Source organism: Lutra lutra, chromosome 4, assembly GCF_902655055.1.
Source record: "Lutra lutra chromosome 4, mLutLut1.2, whole genome shotgun sequence".
NCBI classification, from domain to species: Eukaryota; Metazoa; Chordata; class Mammalia; order Carnivora; family Mustelidae; genus Lutra; species Lutra lutra.
In genome coordinates, this window is record NC_062281.1 from 167,073,127 (window position 1) to 167,085,621 (window position 12,495).

At 54.3% G+C, this 12,495-nt stretch overlaps 1 protein-coding gene across 7 annotated transcripts in view; it reads left to right on the forward strand.

Annotated features, from left to right (window-relative positions):
• The window catches only part of BMP8B (bone morphogenetic protein 8b), a 33,387-nt gene extending 21,989 nt beyond the window's left edge, over positions 1 to 11,398 (forward strand). The window contains exons 4-8 of one of the 7 annotated variants that reach the window (XM_047725647.1): positions 2,366 to 2,560; positions 3,354 to 3,433; positions 4,254 to 4,364; positions 4,876 to 4,878; positions 5,730 to 7,533. In XM_047725647.1, the coding sequence (XP_047581603.1) occupies positions 2,366 to 2,560; positions 3,354 to 3,433; positions 4,254 to 4,364; positions 4,876 to 4,878; positions 5,730 to 5,774 (434 nt within the window). In that variant the 3' untranslated portion in view covers positions 5,775 to 7,533. Of the gene's footprint in view, positions 1 to 2,365; positions 2,561 to 3,353; positions 3,434 to 3,691; positions 4,394 to 4,875; positions 5,657 to 5,729; positions 7,534 to 7,815 lie in introns of those variants that run through there. The other 6 variants (XR_007126588.1, XM_047725644.1, XM_047725648.1 and 3 more) reach the window with 6 other exon arrangements.
• The last annotated feature ends 1,097 nt before the right edge of the window (positions 11,399 to 12,495 follow it).

Consider the following 12,495-nt stretch of genomic DNA (forward strand, 5'->3'; position numbering starts at 1 on the left):
AGGCGGGGACCCTGGGCCCCAGAGGCTCCCACCTCTGCCTTTCTAGAAGGCAGCCTTCCAGTGCCGGGCAGCCTAGGGCATCACCAGCTAGATAGCTCAGGCCTTCCCTGCAACCCATTCTCTGCCCCCAGGAAACCCCAAGAAGATCCTTGATCAGACGGGCACACAAGGAAAGTGAATAGTGAACACAGCCTCAGATGAGATTGCCCTCCCTGGCTCCTCGGTAGGCATTTCTCTCCAGGGAACAGGGACAGGACAGCGGCACCCGCAGGGGTGGAGTGCTGCCCAACGCAGGGTCATGGAGTTCCACTCCAGTGCCATGCTGACGACAGTCACCCTCCTGCTCCCATCCACTCTGGGCTCCTCGTGGCCTCTGGCATTGCCCCTCTGCTCACAGGCCTAGTATGTGTCTCGTGGCTCCGTGTCCTTGTGTTTTCTGCTGCTTCCTCGTGGCTGACTTGCTGTGACCCAAACTCTTCCAAATGGCTTCTCTCTGGGCTCCTTCCAGGGTCAGCTCCTGCTGCTGATGACCTCCTGTCCAGCACGATTGTTCCCAAGTGAGCCTCTAATGGGTCCAGGGCATTTGTGTGTGGCAGGTGATGTCATAGGTCAGAGTTCAGTCTCGGGATTGATTCGTTGTTCAGTCAACTTGGCCCAAGGATATGGGCCTACAGCACAGCTATTGAAGGGCTGACCTTTACCAGCTGAGCAGGACTGTGGGTGGGGCAGGCAGTGACTCATAACAGACCCACTAATGGAGCAAACATAGGTATTTGTACATGTGGACATCTGTATACTGTATATCTGTATACTGTATATGATAAACGCATGTGTTTCTATACATAAGTGTGTGTGTGTCAGGGTGGCCACATCGAGGGGACAGGGACATGCAGTTGGCTCTGCATGTTATGAAGCATAAAACTGAGTTAGTAATCCTCTCCTGTTGTTTAATAAAATTCCACAGGAAGAGAAAATGAAGGGATCTGTGGCACTCTCGTCTTCACAGTGGAAGCCAGGAAATAACTGATGTGTTTAAAGTGAAGCTAATATCTAAATATTATGGTGTATTTTCTCAAAGGATTTTATACATTTGAAATGCTCTTTGTGGAGACATTTTAACAGCAGTGAATGTGTTTATATGAAAAAGTTGGAAAAAATACAGACACTCATGGTCACCATTGTGTAAAACTTCAATTGACATGGAAATATTCCAGAAATATGAAAATGCTGTGTTGGAGTGTGGAGAGATTTCAGAGGGATTTTTTTTTTCTCAAAGGTTACTTTATAGTTGCTATTGTATTACTTGGACAATTAAAAAATCAGGAGGCAGGGAGCCTGGTGGCTCAGTCAGTTGAGCAGCCTGGCTAACTCTTGGTTTTGGTCAGGTCATGATCTCAAGGTTATGAGATCAAGCCCCACATGGGTCTCTATGCTAAGCTGGGAGTCAGCTTGAGACTCTCTCTCCCTTGTCCTCTGCCCCTCCCAGTCAAAATAAATAAATAAATCTTAAAAAAAAATCGGGAGGTCCTTTGGAAATACAAAGATGTACAGGAAATTAGTTTTATTGGTGGAGTCGACATTTCCAGGGATCATGTCTGTGTTTCTTAAGGCAATCTAATCTTTAAGCAGCTTTGGGACCAAATCCCATTATCACGGGCATCCCTCTTCCTAGCCAGAGGCCCCCGTATTTCGCTGCCCACAGTCTTTTCTCCTTTTTTGACCCACAAACCTGGGGTTAACTCTTAAGTGAATAAGAACTTGGGGTCTGGAATTAGACATGGGCTGAACCCCAGCTCTGGGACTTTGGCTTGATGTCACGGCCCTGCTGTCCCCGGTGTCCTGTTTTGGGCATCAGGGGACACTTAAGGCTCTGCTCTTGGGAGCAGCAGGCAGAACAAGCCCTCGCTATGTCCTGGCAGCTGCTCCCATCTGCTGGGGCACAATCCATCGAATCCTCCGAAAGTATGGGGTGGGCGGGAGAACTCTGGCTTGGAGCTCTCAGACGGCTGTGGGAACCACGGTTCTGTGCTCCCCTGGTGGTGTGGCTCCAAAGTTTCTCCGTGAAGCATGTGGTCCAGGTTACTGTGGAGACACACGAGATCACAAGTGGGAGTTGCTCAAACCAGTAAAGGGCTTCACAGATGGCAATGTTGACCACTGTCACAAATGACGACCCTGTGTTGGCAAGGCCTCCCCCCTCCCCTATCTTCCTTGGACCATCTCCCTTGGGTCTCCAGATGAGGAAACTGAGGCCCTCCGCCTCCATGCGCCAGAGCCCGTGCAGTCTCTAATGGAAGGGTTCCCGCTGTCCCCCGTGTCCGGCCCTGCCTGTGAGTGACCGCCCTCTCTCCTGTCTCCATCCCAGGGCACAGCGTGGATCCTGGCCAGGCCGGTCTGCTGGGGCGACAGGCGCCACGCTCCAAGCAGCCTTTCCTGGTCACCTTTTTCAGGGCAAACCCCAGTCCCATCCGAGCCCCTCGGGCAGCCAGGCCCCTGAAGAGGAGGCTGCCGAAGAAAACCAACGAGCTGCCGCATGCAAACAGACTCCCAGGGATTTTTGGTGAGGTCCAGGGCAGGCCTGGGGCTGGGTCCCAGAACAGCTCTGGGGGACAGAACCCTCCAGGTCCCCTGTAGGTTCAAGCCTGTGCTTACCCTCCAGCACTCTCCCAACACCCTCCTTTGTCCTGTGTGCCTTGAAAACCAGCCACTGCCCTCTCTGTTCCTGCCACCCAGAAGCACCTTCTCAGACCTCCCCTGGCTCACCAGGGCTTTTTCCAGAAGTCTTGTCAGCACCAGGTGCCCCTTCCTCCAGGCACTGGTGACTCTCAGGTCTCCCCTGGGGACCCTGAGGACCCACTGTTGTTTTCTCCCCACCTGACCAAGTTCCTTGGGATCGGGGTGGGCCTGCCCTGCCCTCCTGCCCTCCTTTCCTCCATGGGGAGCAGCCCTTTGACCTCCATGGAGCCACTCAACCCAGTGGAATGGGTGCGGCAGAAGAGGTGTGGGGAGGTCAGGAGGTATCTCTGCAGAGGAGGAGCCGCCTGATGGCCTGGGCCCCCTTGGCCTCTTTATTGGCGCCTTCGGAGCCACAGGTTGGAAGTCAAAGGAGGCTGGGCTCAGTGCAGGGTTACTCCGTAGCTGTCGGGAGCCACCTGGAGCCATGGAAGTTTCTAGAGCTGGGTCAGGGCACCAGCAGAGCTGCAGGATGGGCTTTATGACACCACATGCCTTAGTTCCTCTTCATTCATTTTATTCAACAAATGTGCCCAGTGGGGTGTCCCCGCCCTGGGAGCCACCAGGGGTAGCTACGTGAGCAGGAACCCCAGAAAAGACCTGTGCTTCTGTCCCTGCAGACGATGTTCACGGCACCCACGGCCGGCAGGTTTGCCGGCGGCATGAGCTCTATGTCAGCTTCCAGGACCTCGGCTGGCTGGTAATTTCTTTTTCTTTTCTTTTCTTTTTTTTTTTTTAAGATTTTATTTATTTATTTATTTGACAGAGAGAGAGAGAGAGAGAGAGAGGGTGAGAAAGAGATCACATGTTGGCAGAGAGGCAGGCAGACAGAAAGGGAGAAGCAGGCTCCTGGCTGAGCAGAGCGCCTGATATGGGGCTTGATCCCAGGACCCTGGGATCATGACCTGAGCCAAAGGCAGAGGCTTAATCCACTGAGCCACCCAGGTGCCCCTGGCTGGTAATTTCTGACTCTCCTCCTTCTTAAATGACAGTCCCCACCCCAAGATCCTAAGTGTAGCTCCAGGAGGAGGTAGAATTATGGGTGATTTTCATTTTTTCATGCATTATGTTCTTCTGTGTTTTCTGAAGGGAAAATGTCTTACTTTTATCGTGAGAAGTGCTTTTTGGTAAAAACCATGAAAAGAGGGATAGTTTGAATCCTCAGCCCTAACAGGTCAGATCTGCAACAGGAAAACGGAGGCCGTGGTGGGCAGTGCGCCTGCGCACCTGCTGGGACTGCAGCTCTAGGAGGCGTGGGCGGTGGGGGCAGGTGGGGAGGACAAGGCCAGGGCTGACTGCACATGAGGGGGACAGAGCTGTGCCCAGCCCCACCTGCTGAGTCTCCTGGGGTGCCCAGCCTCTTGGGGGAGCCTGTCTTAGGGACCCTGCGGTTGGCTGACTGGCCTGGGGCTGGGGGATGGTTTTGGGGCAGCCCCGAGCCGTCCTGTGCCGGGTGCTAGATTCAGGAGCTCAGGAGGGGGCATCTGGATGGGACTCACCTTCTCCCCTTACACCCCCAGGACTGGGTCATTGCCCCCCAAGGCTACTCGGCCTATTACTGTGAGGGCGAGTGCTCGTTCCCGCTGGATTCGTGCATGAACGCCACCAACCACGCCATCCTGCAGTCCCTGGTCAGTACTGCGTCTGTCTGGTCCGGCTCCCGGGGAGGGGGGTTGGCACAGCCGGGTGAATGGAAGCCTCTGCCAGGGGGTCAGGGGGCTCTCTCTGCCCAGAACCTTCCCTGCACACATGAGCAGTGACGGCCCGTGCCTGGAGGGAAATGGGTGCCTGTATGGCCATGGTGGCCGTGTAGACACCTATGCACCTCAACCTGCATATACCCTGCTCGTGCACACCAACCTCTGTGCACTGCACACACACGTGTGAGGACTCCACAGACAGTATATGGGTACCTAGATTTACAAGACATACTTGCTCATGGTCAGACACATGGCACTTGCATAACAGACGTGCATCCCTCCTGGGGCCCATGGGCTCCGAACACACACATCACTGTGTGCACGAGTGACACGCATGTGCGCTCAGCCACCTGCTGCATGGGTGTGCCTCGCTGAGCTTCTGGGCTCCGGCCTCCCCTGTTCACCTCCCCGCTGTCACTTTTTCCCTTTGTGCTTTCCGCAGACGGTATGGCTTCGGGAGCTGTGGCCGGGGTACCTTCACAAGCTGCTGTTGATTGCTAAGTGTTTTAAATGTTTGTTGGTTCTAGGGTTGAGATTTCAGGTAGATTTTAGGTAGAATCTAAAATTTTCAGATTTTAGGTAGAATCCACCCCATGTTAATCTAGTAATAGGTGATGTGATGCTTCTGAGCGAGAGTAAACGTGTCAGCAACAGCAGCTTTGACCCTGTGGTGACACTGCCTTTCTCAGACCCAGTGGGACTTGCTGCCCCCAGGAGCCCTTTTCCTGTGAGAAGCTCGGGAGTGATGAGATGTGTGTGCTTCCTCTGGCCCACGGAGGCGAGTGGGTGATGGTCACCCACGTCAGGATGGCTGGGTGGACTCAGGCTGTAGGGCAGTGAGAGGGGGGCAGCTGGGAAGGTGATGCTGGGGTTGGGCAGGGGCTGGCGCACAGGGGCTTATGGTCCCACCTAGTATGCTGGGTGGGTGGATTGATTTCCAAGGAAACTGAGAAGCTGGTGCAGGGTTTTAGCAACACAGATCAATGATCTGACTTACTCTAGAAGTAACTGGCAGCATCACGCAGATGAATGGGGTCGAGGGTGGGGCAGGCAGGGAGCCGAGTGAGAGGCTGCCATGGTCACCCGACATGGGGTGGGGGCAGCTGGTGGAAGGTGGAGGTAAGGCTGCTCATGGGCATGGGTGTGGGGTGGGAGGAACCCAGGAGCCTACAGGTGAGGGTCATGTGAAGACAGGGATGGGAAGCCTTGTCGGGGGCAGAGTCGTTGCTGGGGGACGAGGTGGAGGGGGGACAGCAGTTCTGCACCAGCTGCACCATAAGATTGGGGTCCAATTAGATCTCAAGCAGGGCTGCCGGTGGGAAACCAAACCGACAGATCTGAGATCAGAGAGGTGGCCAGGCCGAAGCTCTGTGAGAGAGGGGCATGTGGCCAAGCTTCAAGTTCTTGGAACAGATGAGCTCCTCTGGGGAGCTCGCAGACACTTGAGAGGTGGCTAGGACTGGCTTCCTCTGTGGGGATGCCAGGGCAGTGATGGGGGTCTTGGGGTGTCTTGGGGGCCAAGAGAAGGAAGCATTTCCCCCTGGGCTCATCCTCCCAGCCCTTCTCCACACAGCAGCCAGGGGCCCCACTAAAGCACAGCTGAGGACTTTGTTCTCAGCTGAGAAACTCACCTTGCTTCCCATCGTTCCCCGGGGGAAGGCTGAGCCCTTGGCCTGGGACACAGAGCTCCTCAAGAGCCACCCTGCTGACCTCACCAGCATCCCCATATGCCCCAGTGTCCTTATCTCCCTAAACAGGCCTAGTGCCAGGATGGCCTGAGTTTCCCACCTTTCTGGCTTTGCACTTGCTGTTCCCTCCACCTCGAAGGCCGCCTCCCCCGCTCTGGGCCCAGCTACCACCTGCTTACCTGCACACCTCGTGTCTGTGGCCCTTCCCTGTCAGGTGCAGTCACCATGCTTATGCTCCCAGTGCTGAGAACCTGTGTGCTGTGCTAACCCCCATGGGTCCTGTTTGTCCACTGGAATGTTCCCGGTCTCTCCTTCCTCCCCACTGAGTCTGTGAGAGTAGTGACCATGTCTGGGACATTTCTGTGACCCATCCTGGCAGAGCTGGCACAGGATACATGTTCTAGATATGTTCGTGTTGGAAATGAGAAAAGAACCATTATATTCATTTGGCAGAGAAGAAAATGAGCCCCATAGATGCGTGATTTGTACCCAAAAATGCACAGCCAGTAAGTGACCCTCCAATTTGGTCTCCCAGAGGCTCAAAGACAGGCTGAATGGAATGGCACATTAGCCTCCACAGATCATTCTGTTTGGTGCCAGATAGGGTAAAAGGCCTTCTTTCTGTCACTTAGCTAACAAAGCTCTTGTCTGGGGGGAGTCTCAGGAAGGCCGCACCCTTGCAGTGCCTGACTTCTCCCCAGCACCCCAGTGCAGGAAAGGCCCTCCCTGGTTTCTAGACATGTGGAGCCCCAGGGCTGGTGCAGGTGGGCCGGTGTCCCCCAGTTTCTTCCACATGGACCCACAAACACCAAGCCCCGTCCCCGCACCTGGAGCTGCCAGACAGGTTGCCCCCAGCCAGCTTTGTCTGAGTCCCACTAGGCAGGCCCCGAGAGGCCCGAAGTCCTGGGCTGCAGGGTGGCCACCACCCCTGGGTGTGGTAGGCTTCATCTTCTCTCCTGCCCACCTCCCCACCTTGGCCACCTCCCTGTGGGGGGCCCCAGACCGGAGTCACGGGTAGTGCAGCCCATCCTGCCACTGCTCAGGAGAACTATTTTTAGGAGGCTGAGAACAGGCTGCTCCTTCAGGCAGGCTCTTTGCTGGCAGTCAGGCTGTTAGGAGGGTCACAAGTCCCCATACCTGGTCCCTGTCCCGCCACTGAGAGCCACGTGACTCAGCACCATGTGCAGCTTCCACACGCTCGGTCTCTGTCTGCCCAGAACAGGAGCTGCCTTGGAGGTCATTGTCAGGGCTGGGAAGTGCTTTGAGGAGTAAGAGCGCTGGACACTCCGGGGGTGGACCAAGGATTCTGGGCTTTGTTTGGTTCTGGGAATGTTCACTGGCCCACATTTGGGAGGGGAGACAGACGGCAAACAGCTAATGGGGACAAGAGATAATGCAGACACATCATGAAAGCACAGAGAGAGGAGCAGAGGGGTCCCCAGAGGGCTCCTGGGCACACCATGTGCTGGGGTGTCCTGTCTGAAGGGAGTGGGTGGGCCCTAAGGGCAGCGGGCCAGGGCAGGGGTGCACGGGCATAGGGTGGGGTGGGTCCCCGCATGAGCACCTGCCTGCACTGCAGGCAGAGGACGGAGCAGGGGAGGGTGAGTGGCCAGAGACTCTGGGGCCTGCGAGGGCGGGGGTGCCGGGGCAGGGCCGCCATGTTCACGCCTCTGCCTGCCCCCCGCTCTGGCCAGGTGCACCTGATGAAGCCAGATGCAGTCCCCAAGGCGTGCTGCGCCCCCACCAAGCTGAGCGCCACCTCCGTGCTCTACTACGACAGCAGCAACAATGTCATCCTGCGCAAGCACCGCAACATGGTGGTCCGGGCCTGCGGCTGCCACTGAGGCCAGTGCCTGCCATGGGGGGCCCCCACCCAGGACAGGCCCCTCTCCAGAGCCAGGAAACCCTCAAACCCAGCCAGACTTCCGGCGGGTTGGCCCTCACAGATCAATATATCTGTGCTCCTCTCTCCTTCCTGCCAGGCCTGGATCTTTTCCAGGCCCGTCTGCCCCCTTCCCTGCCTGAGGTTTGTGACAGTCTCTTGGCCTCCAGGCCTGGTGGTCTGAGTCATCAAGCAGGTTCTCTCCCAGCCGCTGCCTCCAAAAGCAGGTGCTGCCCAACATTTTGCATTTGGAACAGAAGTCTGAGGACCTATTCTTGTCCATTGCTGGCCCAGGCTTCGGGTAATATGGGGTGAATTGAGAAGCACCTGGGGCCCCAAATGGCTACCTTGGGCTCTTCACGGTTCATTTCAGGGCATGGATATGTGTAGACATGGTCTAGTCCACCTCTGGTTGCCTGCCCCTCCCAGGCATTTTCTGGGCACTTTTGTTAGAATGTGGACTTGCCCTCATTGTTGTGTCGTTGAGGATCTGAACAATCAGCCTGCTGGGAGGCATGTGGGTCAACTCAAGAATGAGCTGGATGAACAACATGATGTAGGGCAAAGGCCAATGGCATCTTTCTCCCCCCAATCTTCCAGCCTTGATCTGCCTCTGCTGTCTGGGGAAGAAGTGCCAGGCATGGACATTTGACCTTTGTAGAAACAAAAAATTTGGAGGGCCTCATTAGCCTGTCTGTCACCACGTTGAATCATGAGGAGCTTAGCTCCCTGGAGAAGTTACCTTTTTATTGAGCCTAGCAGGTGAATACATTGGGTGGTCCAAGAGGACAACGCTCAGCACAGATGACATCATTCCGCTTTCCCTTTGGCTGGCAAACATCAATCACCAAACTTGATATTTTTTCTTTCCAAACCTGTATAGAATTTCAAAATGATCCATATTAAAACTCTACATGGCCACTGCCAAGAGATCAGAGTTGACACGTGAAGTAAAAACTGTTTGCCATCTTCTGGCATGCTAAGGAGCGATCCCTTTCATCCACAGCCACACCTCTGTGACCCTGGGCAGCCTGTGGCCAGGGCTAGGGCCTCCCAGCACCAGCTTATGTCCAGAAGTTGTCAGAAACAGGCTGTCATAATCTGCACCACCCTGTACGCCCTGGAGCACCGTCCTGTTTCTCAAGACCTGCGAGCCAAAGAAAAGGCCCCTGTCCCAGGGGAGTGACAGGTAGTAATGCGGCTGGCCCTGGGTGGGGAGGTTCCCGGAAACCACTGTTCTCCTTGGAGCAGCCACCGCAGGCAGCTGGGCTGTTTATTTGATTTCTGACTTGCTAAGCCTATAATTTACCTGCTGGCACAGAGTCCAGCTGCCCAAACCCTCAAATACTGTCATTAAAAGCAGTTTGTGGGGCTGCCCCACCCCACAGGCACAGCCCAGCTGAGGTGGAGCCCCCCATGTGCCCAAGGATGAGTCCTTCAGCAGTCATTCCACACCCCGAGGAGGGGCCTGGGACAGCAGTGTGGACGCTGGGGCCCTGCTGCAGGACAGCGGCCCCTCCACACGGGTTGGGAGGCGAGTCTGGAGTGAGCACAGAGGGAGACTCTCCCTGTATACAGAGGTTGGGCCCAGACTCTTGACAAAGTGGTGAGTTCCCCATCAGTGCAGGGATCTAAACTCTGGCTTAGAGGTTAGGAGACCAGACTCATAGGTGGCTTCTCCCTCTGGGCCTCATTTTCCATCTATACCTGAAGGCAGTGGGCTTTTTGGGTGTCCAAAGGGCCTCCTGCCAGGAATCTGTCTGCCAGCCCTTTCTCACACTGTGCCCAGAAACAGCCTCATGATCCTGAACTTAGGGGTCCAGTGGCAGTCAGATCAGAGTTGGTATATAATAGGGAACCTGTTTGCCATTCTAGTCCTTTGACGCTTCTGTCTTCCTAACATCAAGGACTGTCCTTTAGGCAAATATAAATTTAACATTAGCCAATTATTTTAACTATTTTTTACTTCACCTGGTATGTTTTGTGCCCAGCCAACAGCCCAGCACAATTCGGGGTGTACCAGGAATGTCTGTCAAATCACTCAAAGGTTGATAGACTAGGAGTGCACCTCACCTGTCAGGGTGAGCATGGCACGAATGCCTGGAGGTTGTCACCCTCCTTTTGCATGCCCAGCACCTGAAGAGTAAGCCTTTGCCTGCCGACCTGGGTCAGACTTACAGCAACTGTTGCCATCCATGCCGTCACTGAATGAGATCACACAGAAAAAGCCCTGAGCAGAGAAAAAATTGTGAATGGATACAAGGCCCACGCATTTTATCCCATTTACTGCAGGATACTGTGCGCACTCACTGCATGCTGTGTATTCCCAGGTACCTTTTGCTGAGCCACGCACGGCAGCTGCAGGGAGCGGCCCACACGCCACCATTTCCCTCTCTCTTGCTCAAGGCATGGCTTATCTGGGTGCACGGGACCAGAAGGATAAATACGGGCGGTTGGTTAGACGCACCGACAGCTCTGAGGAGTCAGCCAGGAAGGGGCGGGGGCTGTGGGAAAAGGTTGAGAAGAAACGCGGCGGTCAGTCTTGGTTTGGGCAGTGCGAGGCTGGCCTCGAGGCCAAGTCAGCGCATCAGTGTTCACAGTTTTCTAAGGTGGGGAAGTGACCCACCTTAAAATGGAAAAATCCCTAAGAATTAGAAAAAGAGGCAGCATAGCAAGAGGACAGAATTTTGAAGTCAAATGGGTTTGAATCCATTTTTCTTTTGTGGAGCAAGGTATTGGTTCTTTCCTTCCAGGCTACTACAAACATATGGACATTCACATTTAGGACAATGTCTGCCATCTGAACACTTAGCAACAGGCGCCTGTTGGCATCATTACAAAAGGATTTACTGATTTGCTTAGCCCTTTCCATGTTTGTCCACTAAACCTCCTCCTAGAAAGTGTGCTGTAGGTGGAGTATTTATTTCAGAGTTGTGCTTTTTCCTGGAAAATCTAGACCCTTCAATCTGTGGAGGGAAGACCTTGTGTTCCCACTTGCTTTCAAGGCCTAAGGAAAATGCCTGGTTATGGCCAAGGCTGTGAATATTTCCCTGTGTTCCCAGAGAGAAGGGGAACCCACCAGTCTGCTGAAGGTACAAAGCTTGACTCACCTTTTAAAAAAATGGGTTTTTCATTTATTACAAAAATAATGCAGTTTTGGAGGAAAAATTGGAAAAAAAATGCAACTGAAATCACAGTTGTATGACTCATAAACACACTTAATATTTTGGTGAATTTATTTCTAGGCTTTTTTCTTAGCATATACACATACAGATGTTTATCTATTATAGACATATTTTTACAAAATTGGGATCATACCGTCTTCTATAAATTGTTTTGAAATATGCTTTTCCCACTTCATTATACAGTAAGAAAAATTTTCCTGTTAATAAATGTTCTTTGAAAACATGGCTTTTTAGATTTTTAACCCCCGAAGGCTACGAGACTCAGTGTTCACAACTAAAAAGTAGGTCCCTAAATGCCTTCCTGGGAGGGTTGCTGCAGGCTGCCATGACCGGCACCTAGAGCCCACAGCGCCTGAAGGCAGACGTGCTGTCTGAGAGGGAGCTCCAGCAGCCGCAGGCCTGATCTCAGGGCCACAGCCCAAAGGAGTCTGCGCACTGGCAAAACCCAGCCCTGTTTGCCACAATGGAGCAACGTGCACACCGACCAGGCCACCCTGGATGGGAGCCAGGCAGACCGAGGAAGGCACTCTGCCCTTTGGGCCATAGCAAATGCTGCATGGCCCCTTCAGGTCCACTTCTGTCAGTGCAGAGACTGCCCACGGAACAGGCTGGTGCTGGGCTGTGACAGCCGAACCAGGCCGTGGGGCCACTCTTCCCCGGGCCCCAGGCCCCTCCTGCCTGGCAGAGAAGAGCGTGGCTTCCTTGGGTCTCCCCACAGGATCCACACTAATTACAGGGACCGTGACTGTGTCTTCCCCCAGGGCCTTGGGCCTCTGCCATAGCCTGAGGCTAGAGCCCAGTAAAACTCCCAGGACCACATTGAACTATGGGGAGGCAGGCCAAGCTTCCTATCCCAGCTCTGCCATATTCTGGGTGACCTTTGCAGCATGTCACCCGAGCCTTGGTTTCCCTCTGTATAGAGTTCCACTGGGGATACGATGATAATACCTGGATACTCCGGAGCGCACTGGGAGGGGCAGTGGTGCCCAGTGGGTGCTAACAGAGAAGAAGAGAAAGCAACAAGGTCATTGTCACAGAAGTTAGTCCCCTCTTGGGAGGTGGCCATGCTATGCCCTTTAAACACAAACTTTCCTAGTGACTGACTGACCTGTGATGGCCAGCGTTTGCCCTCACAGTGGAGGCCTGTGCTTTGGGGGAAGGTCTCCTTTGGGAGCCCCACAGGGCCAAGGGTAACCATGTGGTACATCCTGGCCACAGGGAGACAGAAACCCCAAGCAGGAGCTCAGCTAAGGGCTGGGAGTCTGTTGGGCCCAGAGAAGCCAGAGGCAGGGCAAGAATGCCATCCT